This window comes from Eleginops maclovinus, chromosome 3 (genome assembly GCF_036324505.1).
Source record: "Eleginops maclovinus isolate JMC-PN-2008 ecotype Puerto Natales chromosome 3, JC_Emac_rtc_rv5, whole genome shotgun sequence".
Lineage (NCBI taxonomy): Eukaryota > Metazoa > Chordata > Actinopteri > Perciformes > Eleginopidae > Eleginops > Eleginops maclovinus.
In genome coordinates, this window is record NC_086351.1 from 19,719,848 (window position 1) to 19,743,926 (window position 24,079).

The 24,079-nt window shown below is 40.9% G+C and overlaps 1 protein-coding gene across 2 annotated transcripts in view; it reads left to right on the plus strand.

Annotated features, from left to right (window-relative positions):
- Positions 1-23,856, plus strand: part of LOC134861319 (nuclear factor of activated T-cells, cytoplasmic 1-like) — a 59,240-nt gene extending 35,384 nt beyond the window's left edge. For both annotated transcript variants that reach the window (XM_063878424.1, XM_063878425.1), the window contains exons 9-10: positions 1,712-2,365; positions 22,047-23,856. In XM_063878424.1, the coding sequence (XP_063734494.1) occupies positions 1,712-2,365; positions 22,047-22,102 (710 nt within the window). In that variant the 3' untranslated portion in view covers positions 22,103-23,856. The remainder of the gene's footprint in view (positions 1-1,711; positions 2,366-22,046) is intronic.
- The last annotated feature ends 223 nt before the right edge of the window (positions 23,857-24,079 follow it).

Here is a 24,079-nt window from a genome sequence, read left to right on the forward strand (position 1 = left end):
AGTTCAAACGTATTGATTTATTTGATACATAATAAAAGTAGATCCTCAGAACCATGACGATCTAAAAAAAAAATTCTAAACATTTTTTCAACTCACAAAATGATGCAGTTTTTGAATAGAGGCTAAAATGTCAAAATCAACCAGTTTGCTTTTCCTCGTGACCGCACTGGCATCTTGGCACCATGGCACTGTGTCATCCATTCACACAGAAGAGTTGGCAGGGAATAAAAAAAAAAGAATCATTGAGGGAAGTGGCTGTTGATGTAGCTTCGACCATGTGACTTACTTGTTACTCCCCAGGCTGTGTAGAGTAGGCCCGTCCGTGCATCATGGGACTCGCCTTACGACGCTCCCCCAGACACCAGGCCTGCTCCCTTGGCTCTGAAAGCAGACAGGGCTGACGTAAATGTGCTCCCTGCTGCGTTATCACTGCACCGCATCTCAGCACCCCGGAGGCTTACAGGCGCGATTAATGTCTTTTCAAATCCAGCTCCCAAACAAATAATAACACGCTGAAAAACAGCCTGTTTTTCATAAGACACACTTCACGCTTGATTCATTTCAATTGCACCATTTGCTTTTCCGATCAGTCAAAGGTTCTATTGTGTACAACCGCAAACACACAGACATCTTATTCACATTGACATCTGTACGCCTTTTGAGTAAATGTCACTCCAAGCTATTTTAGCCAAAAGCTCTTAATGGTGGTGGTTGGCATCAAACACTCACCACACCCATTAACAGACTTTAACAATGTGTAGGAATAGAAACAGTGTGCCTATTGTGACTCAGAAGCCTTGCTATGCATCTGGGTATCTTAACACTGCCCTATTAGTTTCGTGCTGGCACAGTCCGCACATAAATACTTATATAATAACTTGCCAGTGAGCTTGTTAACGTGGATCCCTCTACATCTCTCAAACCAAGGCCATATAGGTCCGTTTTGAAATTTCCAATTAATAGAAAGTTGTTTTCAGTAACTACTCTTGACATTGAACAGGAAGTACCTGTCCGTCAGAACTAATCAGGAAACAGTGCAGACGGTCTGCACTGGATTAGAAAATTAGACGAGAGGAGGAAGGATGATCAAGTGGGGTCACAGCACTCTCCTGCATTAGCTGAGGCCTGAAGCTCCTGAAACCACAGGCGCAGCTCTGCAGCCTCTTAAGGAGCTCAGGCGGCCTAATCAAAATCAAATCATCTCCTCCTTTTTTTCACTCTCTCCTTCTATCTTTTTGAGTCCTCAGAGAAACAATTACTTCTAGAGTGTGGAGAAAAACCTTGGGGTCCTGGGCTCCTTGAGCAGCAGCAGCAGCAGCTCAGTGCTTTAAAGTAACTTTTATTGGATATCAGACCTAGAGGAGAGTCCAAAGAAAATAGGTCTTATTCATTATTAGAGCCAGCTGTGGCTTTCCACACTGATGACTCATCAATTTTTCTTTCCCCCCTTATTCTTTGCTCTTTTTTTTGTTGTTCATGATGTGGTAAAAGGGGTGGCGGTTGGAGGCGTGAGGGTTTCTCTGGTAGAGAGCTCAGCCAAGTTGACTCCGAGCCCATATCGAATGGTGGTTGTTTGTTTGGATAATGGAGGGTAGCACGGCCCCATGCTCACTGCTTTAGTAAGCCTGACTCGTACACTCACAGCGCCACGTGGATGCCCTGCACGCATTTTTAATATCTCCACCTTTCTTTCCACTTTTTTTCCCCCCAGTGCCGATAATAAAGACAGAACCCAATGATGAATATGATTCTCTGGGGACTGCGAGACTGCCCATGCATTCAAAGCCCTATTACAACCGGCCCAGGCCTACTCCCATCATGCCTGTAACCAATCCTGATGACTGCCTGGTTGGTGGCTACGCTCCGTGCCCGCCTCGCCATACCGCCATGCCATCGTCGTCCCCCAGCTCCAGCCCCACCCTGCACGACCTGTCCCCAGTGGCGTACAGCAAGTGCTTTCCCAACAGTCCCAACCATGCGGCACCACCAGGCCCTGTTTTGCCTCACATTCAGGAGAACTCTGGCCGCCCCAACCTCAGCCACCCAGCATCGCCAGACCACAACTCCCCTCTCGGGATGCTTCATTCCCAGGGCAGCCCCAACCACCTCAACAGCCCAGGGTCCCATGGTTACCACAACATCTATGCCAGCAGCAGTCCGTCATCATCCCCGGTATCCCACCCTTCCACTCCTGGTGTGACAGTGGACAGCCCATTCGGTCAGGCCTACAGTCCCCTGCCGGGTCAGACCCAGACCGGAGGGAGCTCGCCCAGTCTGTTAACTGATGATGATGACAGCCCCCCATCGATGGCCATCACCGTCAAACAGGAGCCCCAGGAACTGGACCAGATGTACCTAGATGATGGTAAGTTACACAAACAAGGTGTACATACGTTCTTCTGCAAGTTTCCATTAGATAAGCATTCCAATTAGCTTTCTCTTTATGAGCTCTCTGTCGATGCCAGAAATTGCTGTTTATGTAGCACATTATATCTATTTAACACCTTTTGCTTATCTGCAAGCCCCCACACATAGCCGCACCCTGCTGCACCCCTCAGTATTTCCTGAGCAGATTTACGTCACAGTTGTTCAATTTTAGACCACAGCAGATTTATTTGCTTTTGTTGAAACGTGCAGTCCAGCTAATGTTGTCCAAGTGGCGGCTTTGCTTTAGAACAGTCAATTGCCTTGATGGGATTTTGAAACAATCTGTCAAAACATCAGAGCACTGAGGTCAGGCTGGGGTGCAGCAGAACAAAAACAGTGGCACACGCGTTGCGAACCAAACTGTTGACACAACGACTAATGAAGGAAGCAAAACAATGGTAGGGGTTTCCTGAACCAGACCATTCCCCCCCCACCCCCATCTTTCTGGGAGGGATGCCGGGAGGCGGAAGGTAGAGGCTTTGTTTTCCCGTGTTCTCCCTGTGGAGTCGAAACCATGCGGCTGTCGTCATCAGGAGAGGCTTTGGGGTCACTGGTCTCCCTCTGGCAATGAAACAGGTTACACCAAAGGGACCATATGGTTGGGTTTATAGCCCACACTATGTCTCTTAGGTTGCCAAGCTGTTATCTTTGCTATCAGTGGCTCCAGTTGTTGCTATGATATGAATATATATGTTCATGGAGCACATTAATGGCGTTGTGCCAATTTAAAACTCTAAAATCGTAATGGAGGCAGGGTGTGTGTGTGTGTGTGTGTGTGTGTGTGTGTTTGTGTGTGTGTGTAAGCAAACCTCAATCAACAGCTCTGGGAGTAGAGGGGTGATAGGCACGAGGGGATCAGGGGAGTTTTGCTGTGGAACTGTAATTGAGTTGAAATGCAGTTGTCAGCATGAATGTCAGTCCGGATGAGTCCCATTAGTCCTCACCTCATAAACATACAATACACACACAGGGGGGGGGGTTCTCAACTCTCTAAACTGATTCCCAAAAACTTTTCTTTCCTGTTTCTTTTTTTTTGAGTCCATAGCATTTTTCTGGAAATCGAATTTGAAACAAAACTGCTCATTTGAAGTTCTATATTTATAGCAGGAGCTTTCCTTTCAGCATTAATTGAATGAAGTGAAACTTTAACTTAATTTTGCATTGTCTCATACGGTTCGCAAGGGTTCCTTTTACACCAACAGTATGAAGATATACCAAATGTACAGAGCACTGCTGAGGTGAAATCATGTAATCTTATTCTCTTCCCCACTACTCCATCCACTGTCACTTTAGCAGGCTTGATCTCTCCAACCCGGTGGCCAAATGTATTCAACCAGTGATTACAGCTGCATTAGTGACGTGCAGGAATGTGTATTGATTGACCAAGGACACCAAGGCAGGCCCCTTGAAAAGCCTCAATGTGCCGCCGTTTTGCATCACCTAATGTCTGTGCGAGCATCTGTGGTGAGCTCCTGGAGTCCCTGTAAGTGTGCGGTGGTAACAGCATACTCCAAAGGCATCTACTGCACCCAGGCGCGGGCCTATCCCAAGCCCCTCAAATGAGCCCTGAGCTAAAATAAATAAGATAGGAAGGCAGCTTGCAGGGCGTCCCGCTCCCCGTCCGCACGCATTAGCACTGTACGTTAGCGAGCTGAGCGCTCCATTAGAGAGGGAAGACAAGCGGATGACCTCACCTCAGCGGCAGTGATTTAACGCCAGCCATGTAGAGTAGCATTCCTCCCCAGCAATCCGGGGCCGGTGATTTGGAGTCTGCGGGAGCACACTTGATCTTCCCCAAGAGTGGAGCGCCTCCCACGCTCGAACGCTGAGGCCTCCGGCTCTCATCAGCTAGAGGAAATGTGTCTCTCTGGCCGGGCTCAGATTTTTTACACAGCCCCTGAGAAATCACTCAACTTATCAACGTTGAGCTACTGTACCACAAGGAGCTCGGTTAGTATGGAGGGAGTTCGGGATGTCAACCCCCCTGACTGCCATACACAGTCTCCTTTGTAATCTGCAAAACTCTTCCTTATAGCTTATAGTGCTAGACAGGGGGCAAAGGTATCTGCAATGTGTTTATGGGAAGAATCCAGAAGGCAGTCAGATCTACAGGCAGCCATTTTCACACAGTGGCATGTAGGCCGTCCAATTCTCATAGCTGGAATAACGCGATAGATCAGCACGGTTGAGATAATAGTAGTAAGAAGACGATAAAACACCCATGTTGACTCACCATTGTAAACAAGCACATATTGGGATATAAAACCGAAGTTTTAAGACATTTTGTACTTACTCACAGCCGCTATGTGCACTTTACAAGGCACATGACTGCGAGCAAAACGCCAGTCAAATGACATCAGTGTATATAACAATAGAATTCATTGGAAAAATGCATTGGCTACGTCCAAGTTTGCCGTGTACAGCATGCTAATTGGGCCAAATAAAGAAATGCCAAAATGACAGCATGCTTTGTCACACGTCGGAAGGAACAATTGTGGTGACATCATACCCCCTCTTGTCTTAAACAACCACTGACACATACTCACACAAACACACACTATTTTGAACTTAGACATGGCTTTTTCGGGTTTGGAAAATCCCCAACAACGCTTATTGCAAACTTTTTACTCTGTCATCTATTCCTGGTGTTTATAGGTATTGTGCTGCAGATGTTTTTTGTATGTGTGTGTGCTTGGAGCAGAAGCAGTGTGCTGGTTGTGCTCAGTTTGATTCTATTAGGCTGCTGCCGTGTGTCCGGTCTTATTAGCTGCTTGTGCGACGGGTTATATCGTGAAGTGTAGCTGCATGCAGCACACAGCAAATGAAGTTTTGCTAATCAGAGGGCCAGATTTCTACCAGCTGCCTCTCTGGGAAACAGAGGGCCCTTATTCCCCAAAATAAGAAAAACACAGGGTGCAACGCAGCCTCTGCCGATTTCTGACATTTGACATATGTGCTCTGATTGCCTCGCGTTACAGGGTAGTTTTCCTTGTGATTGTTTCCTCCTCCAATTCAAGGTTGGTGCATTTGAAACTCTACGCAGCTTGTTTTCTCAAAATGAAAACAGGATTGTTGTCAGGCTCTCCTTTTCCTCCCTCCGGCGACCAAAAAAAAAAGAAGGCATTCTAACCTTCCTGAGGATCTCCGTCCACCACCGATGCTTCTGAAGGCAACTCGAGGCTTTCCTCATGGAAACTTTTACACATCCTGGCAAATTGCCCAGACCCCAGGACTCCGCAAAACCTCTAATGATGATTGAGAGCGCGTCCGCACCGCGCTGAAAACATGCTGAGTCGCAAACATTGGAGTGTGCCGCAAGGCTGGCTCTGGGATTGGAGGGGGGGGGCATAGAGAGAGAGGATTTAAACGGGAGGGTGGGGAGTGTTCATTAAAGTGGAGGTTGAAGTGTCTAATGGGACTCACTAAAGCAGAGCTGCTCCTGTATGTATGGGCTGTATGTATTTGTGTGTCTCTTTTAGTTAGTGGAATCAGCGAGATGCGGAAGCTCCTGTGACAGCCTGTGCTTTCACAACACGCCACCTCTGACCCTCTGGCATATTGGGAGGCAGGTCAAGCTCAAGCTAATAGTGCACAGAAAGAAAGGCTGTCTTGTGGTTAAGTGCAATGCCAAGAACATAGTCTCCTTTTAGACATAGTGATATTGACGGGTGCAAGGCAAGGGGTGATGGCTTTTTTATTATTAATGACTACAAAGAGGATGTGGGTTGTCTTTACTCTTGTTGTCATTGCTTGCATTTTCATATTAGGGATCATGTTTTCCTGGCAGCTCTTGACACACTGAGGTATAAGTAAAAGTTTTTGAGAAGTGATAGTAACATAAAATATTGATAGCAATGATACATGTATGTGTTTTGTATTTAATAAAACGTGTTCTTTTATCAAATGCTATGTTAATGTATTTACATTGTATTGCATCTATATGTGATTGCTCTGGTAGATGATGTATTTTTACAATTTGATATTGATATGAAACACAAATGCCAAAGTGCCCAAATGACAACATTTAATTTTACAAACTTAATTTGTAGTAATATCACATTAAAAAGAGAAGCATTGCCAAAGTTGGCATTATAAATAAATACAAACTTAATACCTTACCTAATACTTACAGAAGTAAATGGTCAGAAACTTGAAATAACTGTCGTAAAGCAAATACCAGTCTGATTATACACTACATTAGTCAGATATATAAGGTGTGGAAGTAACAATAGAAACCCTCGTAATGGAACCCAGAGAATTGCGTTTTGAAATAGAGCCGGAATATTTTCACAGTTGAGTTAATATTCTCTGCTTTACACAAGCACCCTTCTGTTTCTTCCTAAATCTCTTTTGTCTCTGTCCCATTGGCTGAGGATAAGACCTTCCATTGTATTCTTTTGTATGGTTTTATCTTAAACACTAACATAAAATCCACTCAATTATAGACTTTTGTCTAAGATTGCTAGCAGTTTAGCAAATAATTGTATCTAAGTGGTTACACATGACAGTGGCAATGGGGTAAAAGTATTAGCGCTTTGATTTTAAGCTATTTGTAAAAACGATTGGAAATATTATTAGTTTTGATAAGCGCAGCAAGATGAATCAGTAACAATTCAGTCCATTCATCACGGCAGCGCGCTGGCCTTTATATGCATGCGTGTGCGAGCCAGAGGATCTGGTCTGGTTTCAGTCGCTCCGTCATAATATCCACAGTCACTGAGAAGGAATGTGTCTGCTAAAGAACTAAATTATCTAAACAAATTGGGTTTCTTTTGTGTCTGGGATTTGATACACGCACACATTTAGATTGGAGACTTTTGATTTGGTCCAAATCTGTATGGTAGATTTGCTACCGTAAAGATTTCTGTGTTATTTTCTCCAATATTTTCAAGCATTGTAAAAAGTGGCCACACTATGTTGGAAGTCAGTGATCTGCCATCAATAGAAACATTGACATCAGTGATATACAATCAAATGTCGCAAAATAAAGCCACAAGGCTTCCTTTTCCAAGTTCAAATCTATTCATTAAAGTTAGATTTCTTCAGCTCATCCTACGTCATGTATTTCTTATACTTTCTACCAGCACAGCAGTTTAGAGACTGAGTTTATGTGGCTCACATTCTGAGGTTGAGGAAGCACGCGTTGAAAAGCCACACGGATCACAGCGGGTCAGGACTCAGACAGGGCCTGTGGCTTGGCCGGGATGTTCCTGTATACTATCTGTGATCATGGGGCCACCACCTCAGGCCAGACACTCTCATTACTGAATCACAACATTGCAAAAACTAGTGTGGTTGACGGCTCTGACAGAATGATCACGTAGAGATGCTCCCTCCTCCACAAGGTTGTGAGGTCTTTACCTGTGCCTTGGTGAAGTTTGTATTTACTACTTCACCACCAAAATGAACATTCTAATATAAATAACTCACCTGGGGCAACTTGATTTCTTTTTGTCATGCTTTTGGGGGTTTTTGCGCATGTGAGTGATCTGCAAAGGCTCAAATCCCTAAAAGTTTCCTCCAGGGGGAGTTTTTCTAATTTGTCTCATAGGGACATCACTATGTTACACTGGCACTTCTATTGGCTAGCACTCCAACACATTTTTCGTGATGGGCTTAGGGGCAGGACATCTCTAAGTGGTTGAACAATAACAACAGACAGCCAGATAACCAATCAGAGCAGACTGGGCTGTGATTTCAGATAGAGGGGGAAAAGAGGTTCTGCAGCACAGGCAATAAGAGAAAAGTATTTGAACCTTAAAGTGTTTCATCATTCCACAGAAGAGGGACATAATACAAATATATTTTTTAAACAATTAGCATAATATGGCCCCTTTAACATATATTTTGCTTTATTCAGTCAAAGTTCACTGTTTTCTGGATTCAGGTTTTCTTAAGGCAAAATGTCTTTGTGCATGTGCGATTCATCTTTGGCTCTTTAAGGGTTATGATTAGATCATGTTTACTGTGTTGGTTTGTTGTTGATTGAAAGAACATTCTGTAATCTCTGCAAACGCTACATCAGCACTGTGTTGCCATTAAACTCTGTTCGTCCGTAAGGATAGCTGATAATATTGCAACAACAAACGCTGTCCTCTTATAGAAAGCATAAATTAGCCTTGAATCTTAGATATTTCCTGCTGGCATTAAAAATATAAGTACATGGAAACATCATACAGTCCTGGGAAATGCTAAACTAAAACAAGCAGAATGTAAATTTGCAGAAAGACACATTTTATATTTGTTGACTCTCTACTGGGAGAACATCACTAGACACTTACCCAGGCACAAACAATTGGATGTCATTCAAAGAGGAGATGCTCCATTTGATCATAATAACCACACTGTGATGCTCTGGTCTTGAAGTTCCATTGTTTTTGGTTTTGTATTTAGTGGATGTAAATACCTGCGGCATCAGTAAACAGAAGCAGGTCTCCTTCTCCAGACCGCTTAATAACAGCTCCCCATCTGAAATATGTTAGCTCAGTGAAATAGTATCCTCTAGCAATGGATGTCAACAGAGAAGTCTGATCCAGTCGGTGGGGATGGGGAAAGCCGTTGGGTTTTGCTACTCTTGGCAGAGCTTGCCGTCATGTGCAGATACATTAGAAAGAAGAGGGTGGGAGATCAGTCATAAAGAGAGAAAGGGAGAGGAGAAAAGTGAAATACAGATGCAGATATAAACTCCGAAAGAGTGAGATCCCCGGAGGAATCAAAACTATAAACCAAACGCTGTCCCCTGTTTAAGAGTTACAGTCCATTGACAAATAATTCCAAACACTGGCGGGATAATGTGAAATGCAACTTTCCAAATAATGTGTTTGTCTGAAACAATTAAAATGAAAGCTTCTGTGCATCAGTGATTTGGGAATTTGAAAGAGGAAAAAGAATGAGGAGAAATAAGAGTTTAACGTTTATAATGTAACCCTATTTATACAGCATAATACTGACTTGGCCTTAGCAAGTTTATTTTTCATCACCTCGGTCTTGAACTCACATGAAGGGCAGGTCATGAGGCTGTGGAATACTGTATATGGCTTTACAGTAGGGTCAAAAGTGGAGGGCCGCAAGACCTGAGATGTATTTGAGTTTTGTTTTTGTTTTTTTGGGGGGTCAGGACAATCTGACATGTCCTCAATTACAGTAATATTCAAGAAAGACTTACAAGAATCCACTCAGACATAGGAATAAAGGAGACACAGACAGACTTAGAGCAAGAGGGGAAAATGTGAAGTGGAAGAAAAGAGCAGTAGTGCGATCATGGGTATTTTTCCCGGCAGCTTCTACCACTGCCCCTGTTCCAACCATTGACACACACAAAACGCTAAAATCATTCAAACCCAAACACCAAAAGTCAAAGAAAGATAAACATGGCGAAAGTTAAAGATCACATTTTCTTCCTCTCCCACCAGTGGCTGCTTGCAGTGCAGAGACTCACTAAGCAGTGGGTGAAAGGGTTTACTTCAGGGGAGGGAATGATCATAACCACTGAACTGTAAGCGTCCTACTGTTGACTGTATGACCCACGGCAGTTATAAACCTCAACGGGTCCCCCGACTCTTCTGATCGTACTCAGCTGAGCTCAGTTTCTCTCAAAACAATGTGCTAACAAATAGGGAAATGCTTTCACACTCAGTAAGCCTTTTTTATAGCGTCAAGCATTGAGAGTTTAAACGATGAAAGGCTAAGCAAAACCTCACCATTACGGTCTTTAGCTGAAGAAGGCCAAGGGGCTTTTAACTAACTGCTGTGCTGTTTAGTACTGAAATATGGTATAGCGGCTAACAACACCCTCACCACACTCTTGCATGCTTTATAGCGTTTCTAAGCAGTACATAAAACAAAATACAAACACGTTAATATGGTTGTATGAGCAGATGTTTGTTTTTCTAAAAGCATTTTTTATTGACTCATTTCATCCATGCATGGGCTTTGTTTTCCAAGATACAAACTACATGCGTCATACAATGTAAAGAAACTGCGGCAAAGAACATGCCATGACACAAGCTAGGTCTTCAAGAATCTTATAGTATTTAGTAAACAAAAGAAATAAAACGTTATATAATTTGCAATTAACTTTATCCTGTGTTGTATTATGTTCAATTTGACATGTATCTTCATGAATCAACAACTGCCACTAGTTAATGTACAACTACTTACAAAGGCTAGTTAATAGTTGTTAGCAAATCCATAAATAAACAACCTTTTATACAATATAATTGAAACTATAGTGTGCTGTAAACCATTTATGTAGTATTATAATATATGCTATAGTACTCAATTTTATACTTAATATAGGGTGTTTCAGTAAAATGTTACTTTTTAAAGCCATATTGTGTTGGTTCATTCTTTTTAAATAATTGACTGATGCTGTAAAGTTACATCAACTCAGGTTGCTATTCATTACCAACTTACAATTGTTTGAATAAACATTTGAAAGTCATTTACACACAATTAATATGGCCATTAATTACAACTGTAAACATTTAAGGTGCCATATTACCAAGTGGTTCTATTGTTCTATATAAACAAATGGTACCACTTAAAAATGAACAACTTACTCTTCTGTTCTGTTGGACCTGCTAGTACTAGAAGACAATTCTTTCTGCTCATGTTGTAAATCAATCACATCAAATCCGCTGGGAGCTTTAGTTGGAAAGCTCAGCCCTTTAACGCGGCGTGAATGAAAATGTCATGTACATTTTAATTAAATCAGTTTGATTTACTGCATCATCGAGTGAAATAACAGACCCCTGTGTCTGTTAAGGTATTTAAATGGCAGGTTCACTCCCTCTGCCCAAGCCAACTGTTAAAATGGTTTGATTGGAAACAGCACGAACAGAAGCAGGTGAAAATGTAGTTCTATGATTTACAGGTGACAGTGAACGTGTCTGTCTTACCTACCATCTCTGGAATAATAGTTTGGTCTTCATCTCTGACTGTAACCCAGCTTAAAAAAAAAACATTACATTCTCCAGATGGATGGAACTCGGTCTGTCTATAAAGAAAATCAAAGTGAGGTTGATAGAAAGGAGATAGGTGTAACATTTGCCAAGATCTCCTCTTCCTCCGGACTGGTTTACTTGAATAGGTCCACGATGTGCTCTGAGGCGACCTCATCCTGTGTCTTTGAATCCCCACGGCGGCTAAGGATATAAAGTTGTAGGGCAACTCCCAGGTCAGCAGACAGCGTGTTAATCAGATCACACTCTGCTTCAGTACTACAGCTCAGCAGGGAAGGTGAAAAGAGAGAGGCCATTTCCTTGTGCGCTGCAGGAGCTTGGTTTTAAGATTTAGTATTGTGCCTTTTAGAGACTTGTGGATGCAAAAACCCAATGTCAAGCTCGTCAGGATTCTTGATCAGAAAAAATGTTTTCTTCCTTAATCAGGGAATGCTTTACAACACTGTAAAACAAACCATAAGCAAGGACAGCCCTGGAACACCCAGTGGTACATAGTAAAACACGCAAAAAACTGTCGATATACTCCTTTCCGATTGCCAGTAGACACAGTGACTTCTCTGTTTCTTATATTTTGGTTTATCAGGTCATTGGAAAACAGGGTTAGGCTTAGTTAGGGTTAGTTGAATTTGTGGCTACATGCTGATTTTTTTAGGGGTAGGAAACTTGCTAAAAAAACTTCTTTCCCATTGCCAATAGACGGGTTGTCCTTTTCTTTTGTTCCTCTATCTTTGTTATTCTGTCTAAAGTCACTGGAAAACAGGGTTAGGGTTACCTAAGGTTAGGTATATTTGTGTCTACATGCAGATTTTCTAAACGAATGAAACACACTGAAAAGTGTTGATAGACCAGCAGACAAGTTTGAAGAAACTGTATATCTGTCTCTCTGTTTTTCACTCGGAAATCTTAGTTGATGATTTGTTGGAAGACTAACAAAGACAGTTTTGATTTATGTTCTTCCTGTCATCTTCGAAAGATGCTGTTTTAATAACCGGGGAGGTAAAATACTGTTTCTCTCATTTGAGTCTGGTAGCTTTGAGGAAAGCATCACATAGCAAAGCACCAGAAAAAGGTTGGTTCATAACAGTCGATCAGAAATAGATCTGATTAGTACCCATGACTACTGCGGAGCCATTTGTCCCAGAATGAATCCTGATTGTAACCTTTCCCACTGAAGACAGTAGCCAGATGTCTTTTTTTTTTTTCTTTCATCCATTGGGAAAGGGGCTTTAGAGAAAAACCAAGAAGAAAGGCAGAGTCTTAAACTATGCTCAAAACCAATTTGGTTTGAAACTACTGGCCAACTGAGTGAAAAACCGGCCATTTTTGGCATCCTCACAGAGTAAAGCTATTGCTAGCAGATGACAGCAAGCACAGCTAATGCTTGGATGGCGAAACAGACAGGTTAAGCAAAGGCCACGGTGTGCAAATACAAGCAGACATGCACATTACAAAACAGGAAGGCGCCTCTGAGCCATCTATCTGTGATGGATAGTGAACAATAAAGTTTGCACTGAGGTAAACCTTTTTGGACACGGAAAACACTTCTGCTCTACATATAAATAAAAGACAACAATTCTGAAATCCCACGTAACCCCTGACAGGCAACAGGTGATTTAAAGAAGAGCTATACAAACGCAGTTATAAATCGCATCACATGCAGGTACGCTGCCAAATTCTCACTCAGACGGCTGCAACCCACACAAGTATGATTGTTTCAATATGCTCATATTTTTTCCCTCTGTGCCATTTTTAAAACCAGTGAAATCTTAAACCTCCGTGGCAGCATACGCTTCTAATTCTAGATCAATCACAGTGGGCTTATCAGATGGCTGAGTTACTTCACCATAAACCTATTGGTAATGAGCCATACAAAGAGTTTTAATCTCTCTCCTTTATATTTCGATCACAAAGATGTGTGTTTCACTCATTTTTAGCCTTCGGTGTTTGCTATATATATGCAGTTATGCTTCAACAGTTCAGTGAAAATGATTTCTCACAGTCTCAAACCATCTATACGCACTATATGTCAGAAGTTCTTTATCTTCCTCCTACAATGTTTACTTTTGATAAACACTTTGATTGTTGGGTTCTCTAGTGCTATTCCTCCACTGCAGCTAAATAAATACAACACCACGCAATCAAACTGAACTGTGTAATTAGAATAACTGGAAGCACCGGTTTGCTGCTTTTGTTTGCTGCACTGCAGTATGTTTTCATCAATCTGTCAATCAGACCTTGCGGCATCCTTTTCATAGTCTGTTAAAAAAAAGTACTCACTATTTTAAAGGGATGGTTTGGATTGTGGGGTTTTGGAAGTGGGTTTGTACGAGGTATTTATCCTGCTAATTGTTCTACTTACACTATTGCAGTTGGCACTCCTCAAGTTAGGGCAAAAACAGACAGCACCATACCATTACTGAAGCAAAGTATGTTACTGTTGTGGATGAGGGTAGCAGCAATACATATTTTGGCCGCCCCAAAAAATGTTTCACTTATCATTGGTAGATAAGCAAAACAGTCAAGTCAAACTGATTGGTTTTTTTTTCACTGGAGTTTGTTGAACTAAAAGAAAAATCTAACTACAGTGAACGTTTTAACTGATGCTTTTTTTTAAAAATGTTATCAACTATATTTTTACTCTCTGCGTTCTTTCCCCTGTATACAGTAGTACATACTGGTATAACTGGATGTTTCTCAGAAATTGCGATGGGCTGACTGTCATCTGCTATACACTGACTATGGATAAGTAACTCACACAGCTTTACTTCCAACAATCTAGAATATTCCTTTAATGTGCGAGTGCATTTTTGGTAGTCTGGTTAGTGATTCCTATCCTGTGATTCTGGACACCGAATTGTCCCAATGTATAGATAAGGTTCACAAGATTATTCAAATATATTTACATTTTGTACATAATGTCTGCAAATACTTTCATATGTTCACTTTATTTTTTACCTTGTTGTACTTACTTGCTTTTTTATTTGTTTATATTCTTAATGACATTGGGCTAACTTTGTATTTAGTATTAAGGTACACTCGTTTTCCTTCTGCATTTTATCTGCTATTCATCTGTACCTTGCTGCTTAAGTGTTTTTGATTCTGATTGTGTCGGATAACCAAAGAGAAACCTGTCACTCTGTCAAAATAAATGAAGTTCATTGTTTCTGGACTGTAACAATTGTGTTATTGTTTGCAATGCAGTCAGAAGAGACTGCACAGTGATTACAGAGCAGTCAGTGCTGAGGGCACTGGAGAGCAGTACCTTGTAAACACCACCCCCTCATCCTCCCTGAGGACCGACCTCAAGCGAGCACACCCGCGGCCTCCTGGGCCTGGGAGGAAATGAGAGGAGGAGGAGGACAGGGAAGTGGCAGGCTCACAAAGAGAGACAAGTGAAGTGAGATAGGGAGAGGCGCAGTACACCATGTGAGATCAAAGACAAAAGGTTAAGCACCCCTGTGGCCTAAACAAGCACATCAGTGGTGGGGCTTTCAGTAAAAGTTGTTGTCTTTAGATTTCTAATTTGGGATATTGGTGATTTATTGGTAAAGTTGGGATCACAGCATTTCTATAGTTTGGCTGTTTTTTGAGTGATTTAAGAGTCAGGCGTTTTGCTTTTGCAACATGTCAGATTCAGCTGACAACATAGAGCCGTCAACCATTTGCTCTGAAAAGTGAGGCACATTAGAGACTCATAGCTCCACTTTGACTCTCCACGTGAGGCGCAGAGAGTATGTCACTGTTACTTCTCCGGGCTGCTCCAGCTCTCTTCATCCAACTGAGCCAGGAGCCCCTTGTCTAAAAACAGCAGCAGACATATCGATCGGAAATCTCTTCAGTGACATCAGAGCACTCACTGTTTACACTCCGTGCTTTATTTCTTCTTTTCTCTTCAGCTCTCCTAAAGAGGAATTGTATCACTTATTTGTCTGGCATCTCTTCTCTGGCCCCTTATTTTGAATCAAGTTCAAAAGCTGATTTACAAACACAATTCCACACAGTATATTAGTGTCATTGTCCATCTTTGTCACCTCTTGTCTCTCTTTTCACACCAACTGTTTCTTGCTTTCCAACATTTTGTTTTCAGCTGAATACCACTTTAAGGAACTTAAACGGTTAAGGTGGAGCAGGCTGTGGGTTGCTTGAGTCCTTCTCTAGACATATACAGTTTTTTTTTAAAACAATATTTCTCCCCTTCTAGCAGTGTATACTGCAAGAATGCAAACTACAGTACAATAATTTGCCATTGTTATAACGTTTTTTGCAGCCAAACAACAATAGTAATGAACACATTGAGGAGATGACATCATAGATTTCCAAACAAAGAATTTTAGTGACCCAAAACTCTATTTCCAATGGGAGGCCAAAGCTTAGAGTAACATATCAGTTTGATCACAACATTTCTGTATACTGTAGGTTTAAACAGAGAGACAAGACCTAGGGCAAAGAACAAACAGGCAAGGGCCACTTTTTGTTAAGCTTGTTGCTTGGTGGTAACAATTACAGTAAACTTTCTCAGACAACTGTGTCATCATTTTATCAGATCTTGAGCTGGACAGTATGTTCAGAAAAAATCAACCTGAAACTATAAAAGTCAAAAGGACCAAAGTAGAATCTTCCCAGTGGAAATATATCTATCTATATATTTAATGGCTTCATTGTTCACCTCAGCTGTGTGAGGAGATGATTGGCTTGTTTTCACCGTACCAAACAGCTGCTGCAGGGCAGTTGTAAAACCTCAGACCCCTCCCTTTTTCTGGCTCTGCAGCCCTATCTCTTTCACTCTTCCTTTTTTTCTCCTTCTTCTTCTTCGCCTTCTCCCCATCTCCTCTGTCAGTGGTGGAGACTGAGTGGTTCCACATGGGAAAGCCCAGAGCTTCACACATCAGCCTAGCTGCAGGGATGAAATATGCTGTCTGTACATATCATCACATCATTAGGCCCAAAGGGATCCCTGCGATGGATTAGAAGCTGTCTACCTGTGAGGCTTAGATGAATTTATGAAGCACTTTATCATGATGAAGCATTAGTGGAACACTTTGTCTCTTTCCATTTGTGTTTATCTGTGGGAATAATGATTGTGTCTCCCTCCGTTTTGCTCATTCCCTCTCAGTCTCTTCGTCTTTATTTCCCTCTCCCCGTGTGTCATATATGTATGCGTTCTGACCCCTGACCCATCCCTTTTTTGGACACTGTCGGTTATCAGCGGAAGATAAGTGACTCTGTCTGAGCATCTCTCCATCCAGCCGTTTGAGCCGTGCGTGGGAGGCAGCAAATTGTCCATTAAGTGTTTCTGCTGAGGCCGAGAGAAGATTTGATATAGTGGGGAAACAAAAGTCATATGCAGCAGGAAATTCAATTGTATCTCTCCAGCAAGTTAAAGCTTTCTTTTGGCTTCACCACTAAATCACATGATCACAGTTCAGATGAGGTTTAACTCAGAGTCTGTCTTGCAGCCAGTGCACAGATTTGATGCCAGTGTTTAGATGAGGGAGCTTCTATGACTCATACTTACTTCCTCAAAGACTCTAGGAGCCACAATAGAAGGAAGCTACCTCCTTTTTCTCACAAACCTGATGTGCTTTAAAAAGTAAGCGTAGGAGACACCCCCCTTTGCCACAGAGTGAAGGTCCATGACCCCAACACAGCCGCCGTTTATTCATGTAGTGAAAGTGAGAGAAGCTCAGGAAGGTGCCTCTGCTGCTTTGGTATCAAGAGACTCTAAGTGAGAACAGAAGTTCCCTGGTAGGAAGCCTCCGTTACAACCTCAAGTTCAAAGGTTGTATTTTGGATGATCAGCTGAGGGAAGCCGGGGGAAGGTGAAGTCACTTCCTGTCAGGTCATTGCCAGTCAGGCCTGATACAGCAGAAGGAGATCGTGTTACGTGAGCAGGAACCTCCAAGCAGCTCTCAGGACTCACGACTCCGCGTCTCACCATACCACAGGGCATCCTCTGTTCTCTGAGGAAGCCTGGCTGTAATTCAACCTCAGTGCAATGCGCTCTCCTCTAACAATGTTACACTGAACTCTCAGAGTAGTCAAATTAAATCATAAAGCCCATGCATGGATTACTGAAAAATAAGGAGGCCAAAGTTGCATTATTATACAGTATATTGGTATCCGAATTTCTTTTAGCTATTCATATGGGTGTGGTGTTATTTTTTGGATAGAATGATTCAAAGAAGAATTAAAGTGTTGAGCAGATCCAAATGACAGCACAGACACAGAGTTGATTTGTTTGTCTGTAAGCCTTTCGGATTTCCCATAAACTTCTGGCCCAATTTTCATGAAACTTGGTGAAAGAGAGGACCATAGTCAACGGTTTTTCCCAAAGATATGAAGGATAAATCCACAAGACATGGGGCAGATACAAGCCTTGCTTCAAACTCATGGAAATGGAATTAAGGGATTCTGCAGATTTCTAGTTCTTTGACGTGTTCTTGCATACTGGGGCATTTAACCTAAGTAATTTTTCTCCACAAGTTCCTCCCTTATTTATTTCGATAAGACCACTGTGTTTACATTAGGTCTACGTTAACCAAAGTTGAGTCAACTTTTGCTGCTAAAACTATTTACCCTGCAATTTGCATCAAAATGGAGGCCAAACGGGTAACTTTTTACAGTATTACATTTCTGTTTCTAAGTAATTATTACCCGCTGTGCAATTTTTGTGTGTATGTTAACCCTTGTGATCTAGACTTCCTAGAGTATTGTATATTCCCACCAGTACCTGTAGCAACATGCCCACAATTACACAACCCCTACCCCTATTACACAATTTAAAAGCTGTGCTATTTTTGGTCTGGGCTTTCTGCTAGGGTTGGTCTTTGACAACCTGTCACATAATAGATAAATTGTTGTTCCACCTCTGCATAATTGGTGGAATTAGCAGTTTATATAAGTTGACCTGCACTGTACTGTTGATATACTTTCTTACACAGGCAGCATATACAACCCCCCCTCTAGCAGGTAGAACAAAATCCTTTCTTATGAATCACAGACAGATTGTTTAAGCAATGTCGACATTCATTCAGCCAGCAGTCACACAAGATGTAAATGTGGGGGGGGGGGGGTCAGCTGCCAAGAAACACTGGTTTGCCTTTAAAAAGGCGCTGATATGTCCATTACACTGTTGGATATGTCTGGCATCATACAGTCATATTTTCGTGTCACTCTCACACCTGCCTGAAATAGATCTCCCAGCAGCCCTGCCCTGATTATTAGTCCTGACAGGTCCTGACTGCGCTTCACTGATTACACTGGCACTATGGCTAACAAACCGTGTCATTCTGTTTGACTAAGGATAGCAGGGCACGGCTTTTTTTTTCTTTTTTTCAGCAGGGGAATATTTTGAGCTAAATTTTCCGCTGTTTTTTGTTTATTCATGAGGTGTCCTCCCAGTTCTAGCTTGCCATAATTAACCTGGGCAACTGACAAAAGTTTCCAACGTTGCTCAAAGGGATGCCACGCCACAGAGAGTTCATTTCTGTACATATCTAGCAATAAACATATTATCATGTAACATAATACTGAAATTGCATAGAGATCCGGAAAGTTGAAAATAATCATCTGGCAGGATTTTTTAAACACTGTAATTCTCTTTCCAAAGCTTAGTTTACAAGAGGAGATATTGTAATATACCCTTGCCCGTTTATATTATGCAATGAGTTGAATTATTGGAGCAAAATTCCACTCTGGACAAAATGTTCCCGAGCATATCTTCCCATAATTCTGCACTGTTGTGGTTATCTAGTCAGGTGAGGCAGATTTATGGGAGAGAGTTGATTTATAAAGAAAAGGCAGAAAAATTGGCTAGAGAACTGTGACACAAGATCTTTTTTCAGTGTTGATTTGTTTTTCTGAACTAAAGCCAAAAGTCTGACTGGTTGAAATATTGCATATGCACATTTATTTACGTATTCATTACCTGTTTCTCTGTCAGTCGGATTTCATGAAATGTTCTTTTCAAATGTCTTCATTTCCAAGAAGTTAAACGGTAAATAGTGCCACAAGCTACCCCATTAAACAGCTATAAATAGCAGCTTGGTGTTGTGTTGTGGTATAACAGTTGGCCGCATCCTGTTTCTGAGATTCACACATTGCTGACAGAATACATAAAAGAATAACTGTGGCCATAGTTCTACCTTTCTCTTTATCGCTCTTTCCTCAGAATGGAACATCGCCAATGGAAAATATTAGATTCAAGCAGTAAAATAACACCACAGTTGATATGTGGGCGATGGATACGTCACAATGTTTTTGAAAGTGACTGAAAAGAAGAAAGGAAGCCACTGCTTTCCCCTAGAGAAAAACAAAAAGGTACATTTGTGGCTTTTTGCTGCCAAACTGTTGGGTTTTCCCTTCATTGAAATTACCTGCCACCGTTTTCTCACAAACAGAAATGAGCAGCGACATTCAAGTTCGATCAATAAATTGTTATATGTGCTTACACTTCCTTTATGTCCTTCGATGGCAAAGCTAAAAATAACCTCAACGTGTAAATGCTTGTTTATCCTGGAGTGGAATAGACTTGAAAACAGCCCGCAGTGTTGGCACAGGTGGGATTTTTCCAATGGGAGTTCCTCCTGTTTAGGGAGGGGAGTCCCAACCAGTGTGTGTGTGTGTGTGTGTGTGTGTGTGTGTGTGTGTGTGTGTGTGTGTGAGGCCATGCTGTTATAGGTGTGTTGCCTACTTCTAAAATGTGTAACACTCCATGCAGCAAGTGATATAGACAGGAAAAAGGTCTCTCTCTTTGTTCTTTTTGGTTAGTACCAATGGATTTACGTGATTCATCTATTTTTGCTCTCTTCTAATTTCAGAAATGGCGGTTAAGTCGCTTATGAAGATAAGAAAAACATATATTTTAAATTTGAAGATCATAAAAAAAACATGTATATCATAAGTTATGATATACATGTTTTTTTTATGATCTTCAAATTTAAAATATATGTTATGATTCATAACATATATTTTAAAGTAATCATACCAATTACTAATAAGTGTACTCATTATTAAATCTGTGTGCTAAAGAAATGTCATTTTGCCAATCAAGACTATATAAACCCTTGGTGATAGTGTTTAGGAGGTATTACCTATGCTATTAATGAAAAGTAATTGAACACACACCTCCAATATTTAATCAAGTGGGATTCAACAATAAGGTTAAATGTGTATTTTGTAGTAGTTTTTTCTACTTTCCATTTCCCTCAGAACAGTTTGTATTTTATAAAACTTGTATTTCTTCTTCATTCCTGTTAATAACATATTGTCGATTCTCATTAAAGAGTTGGGCTGTTGTTTTTTCTCAGTGATGTTTTCGTCTCGATCATCACACAGTATCTTGTGATAACACAGCAGACCCACTCTGGGCCTCAGAGTGGGTGGACTTCCTGTCTCGTTTCGTTACATTGGGGATGGTGGTTCAACCAGACTTTCTCTCTCATTCTCTCTGTGTACATCAGCACAATTTATCACAGTAAGCTCTGTGACTGGGGAGCTTCTTGTTTGCGTTGAGCTTCAGGACTCAGGGTCCTCGCCATCTTCACAGTCACTTCCCTCTGTTTTGCCAAAGAACACAGAGCAGATAAAGACAGGGGACTGATGTGTCTGCCCGACTGTGGGAAAGGCGCGGGCACAGGAACTAGTGCAGGAAAGACAGGACGATGACTTCAAAACAGAGATATGTGCACAGGGCCGATACCAGCTTTAAAGGCTAGTAATGGCAGTGATATGTTTGGATTGCAGCTACTGACCTCCACTATTTTTCAACTTCAATCACATTAAACAAAGTTTGGTAATTTATCATTTGCCATTATTTTGCAGGCTGTAGTTCAGTCAATGTTTTCTTCGTTAAGTAAGAAAAATGCCCATATGTTGTAAAGGCTAAATTCTAAAACTAACATAACAAGACTCACTGTTGTTTCCCAAGCATTACTAAGGTTAGGGTTTAATGTAAGCAGTATATAATGTAATTTATATAAACCCCACCTTTAACAGATGCAACATTGAAGTGAAAACAACTTCATTGTCTTATACAATCATTTAATATGTATGATTCTGAAATGGGTCAACTGCATAATGGGTACTTATAGATTTGGTACTTTAGGTGTAATTAAATGCTGATACTGAACATATATAAGTACTCCTTCCACCTCTGGGGTCATCGCGGAACTTTACCACCACATCCCTAACCCTAACCTCCCAATGTGCAACATATACCATCTTTCATCAATTCAATGCCACCTTCACCCAGTTTTCCTATGTCTTAACTTGTTAATAATATGTATTTAGTAAAGAAAACTGTGCAATGGGAATTCTTAGATCCACGGTTGTCCTTTCTGAAGTTCTTAGGAATTCTCCTTCACATCTTTCCATGACCTCATGATGTTTTCCATCGAAGTCAAGGGAAAATGGTTGGGAACAGACATAGGACGTCATTTTTTGAATATTCAACCGCAACCTCTGGAGTTCCGAGTCCCACATTCTGGTTGGAAATACGGCCTTGGCAGGGAATATAAACTGACAAGCTTCTATCACAAGTCTCTGTACCTTCCAGGCCACATCTCTTTATTACATGTAATAGTGTTTTAATAGACTCCATTGCCATTTATTGTGACTTGTTAATAATGATTCCCAATGTCTCTTCTCTCTCCACAGTTAACGAGATCATCAGGAACGACCTCTCCAGCATTTCCGTGCACACTCATGCATAGATCCCAAGAACTCATCTGAAGCAGCACAAACACAAAAAACAGCAGTTTAACAAAAAGAGCACCAAAAAGCCTAGAGATCCAGATGATGAAGAATAAAGTTATGACCAGGATCTCCCAACTGACCATCATCGCCATCAGCTCCTCCTAACTCAAAGACTCGCTGCAGATTCACATTGACATCCATTTGAATAAACAAATAAATGTTATATTTACAAAAAAGGGAAGTGATATCAGGGGCAAAGTATACGACTACACTTGCCTTAATACACAGCAAATGTTATTTAGTGGACCAAACTGTTCAATGAGACTGAATTACTTCTATCGTTGACAAAATGACAATCCTTAATTCAAGTGTGATCTGTATGTTAATGCATGGACAACGCTAATGGGACTAATAAGTGTCATGCTACATCACTTTGGCTCATTTGTTTGTGCAGTCAATCCGCTACAACCGAATTGGTGCCTTACAGTAGTGATATTGACAGCAAATGTTCGCAACAGTCACACAAATGCAAATGGTTCATTGTGACCCAATTGGACGTTTTTATATGACCGTTTTATATCATTTCAATCATTTGTTTACAGGGAAACAGAATAAAAAAAGGCTGGAAAAAATGTAGGGAGTATGTGAATAGATTAGTATTTTTTCTCACTTCCTCATTTATTATCTCATTGTTCATTTATACTGAATGTTATTGTATGATATTCTTTTGTATAAACATGTATTTGAAAAACGTATGCCTTATGCTTATATCATGCTGTTAAGCTTTTTCTTTTTTGTTCCATTTGTTTCCGTATATTTTGTACCATCTCTATTACCCTGCATTATGCTTTTCACCTTAGTGCCTATTTGTGTTTGTTTTCTTCATCCTGCCCCAGTCTTCCAGTCCTCCCATATGACATAATGATGCACAGACAATCAGAGAAATATATAGTACATATCCTATGACAACAGTTCCTGGTTGCAGGGGCTTATGAAGGCAGGTTTTAGAGTTTTATCCTCCCCTAGCTATAAGGTAGTTGAACAATGGTATGCTTACCTGCTGAATTTCAATGAGAATACTCCTGGACAATATATTTTAACATCTTGCACTGCAGGTTTTGCATGTAAATAGGCAGAATAATATAAGTCTTCAGCAGGCTCAGTTTTACTCATCATTTTGGGTGATTCCACTGAGAATATGGCAGGACTGTTACTTACAGCTGGCAATAATTGATGTGAGTAAACCAAAGGATTTTAACTTTGGGGAAATTATTGTCCAAGTTTTCTTTTTTTCTGTCAAAGCTTTGAGTGGTTCCCATGTACAAAAAAACATTATGCACTTTACCATAGAAACTGGCTTCCAGACCAAATATAGTTTCCACTGTCGCTTCACAAACGTACCTTCGTCAACTCTTTTTACACTCAGCTGCAGTCTTTTTAATGTGTTCTGTGTTACGGAGCATGCACATTGTACCTAAAGTCTGGGATCATTTAGTTGACAGTAGCGTATAATATAGCTTCCTAATACATTTTGGACATATAGTATAATAGCATGACTAAATTGTATAAATAATGTTTGTTTTTTGTGCCTTACTCTTTTTCTTGGCTACAAGATCATTGCAACTCTATAATGCTTTTTCTGTCCAGGCACAAGGTGAAACATATTTCTCTTTAATATGAAATATTTATGAAAAATGAAATGTGTTTAAAGTGCATTTAATATGTACTAAACAATGAATTAATAAATGGCATAATGGTGACCATACATAAACTAAGTTGTCAGTTGTTGTTGATGTTATATTTAGTTTTAACGATAAATGATATATATTAACCCTTCAATGGTTTCTCTATCCCTGGGGTACATTTATTCAACACACTGTGTCCATGTGTAAAATGGGTGCAATAACAATGTAATTACAATGATATATGGGGGTAATATTGGTGTTACATTGGTTTAATATTGGTCGAAAATAACAGTGTAATATAGGTGTAAT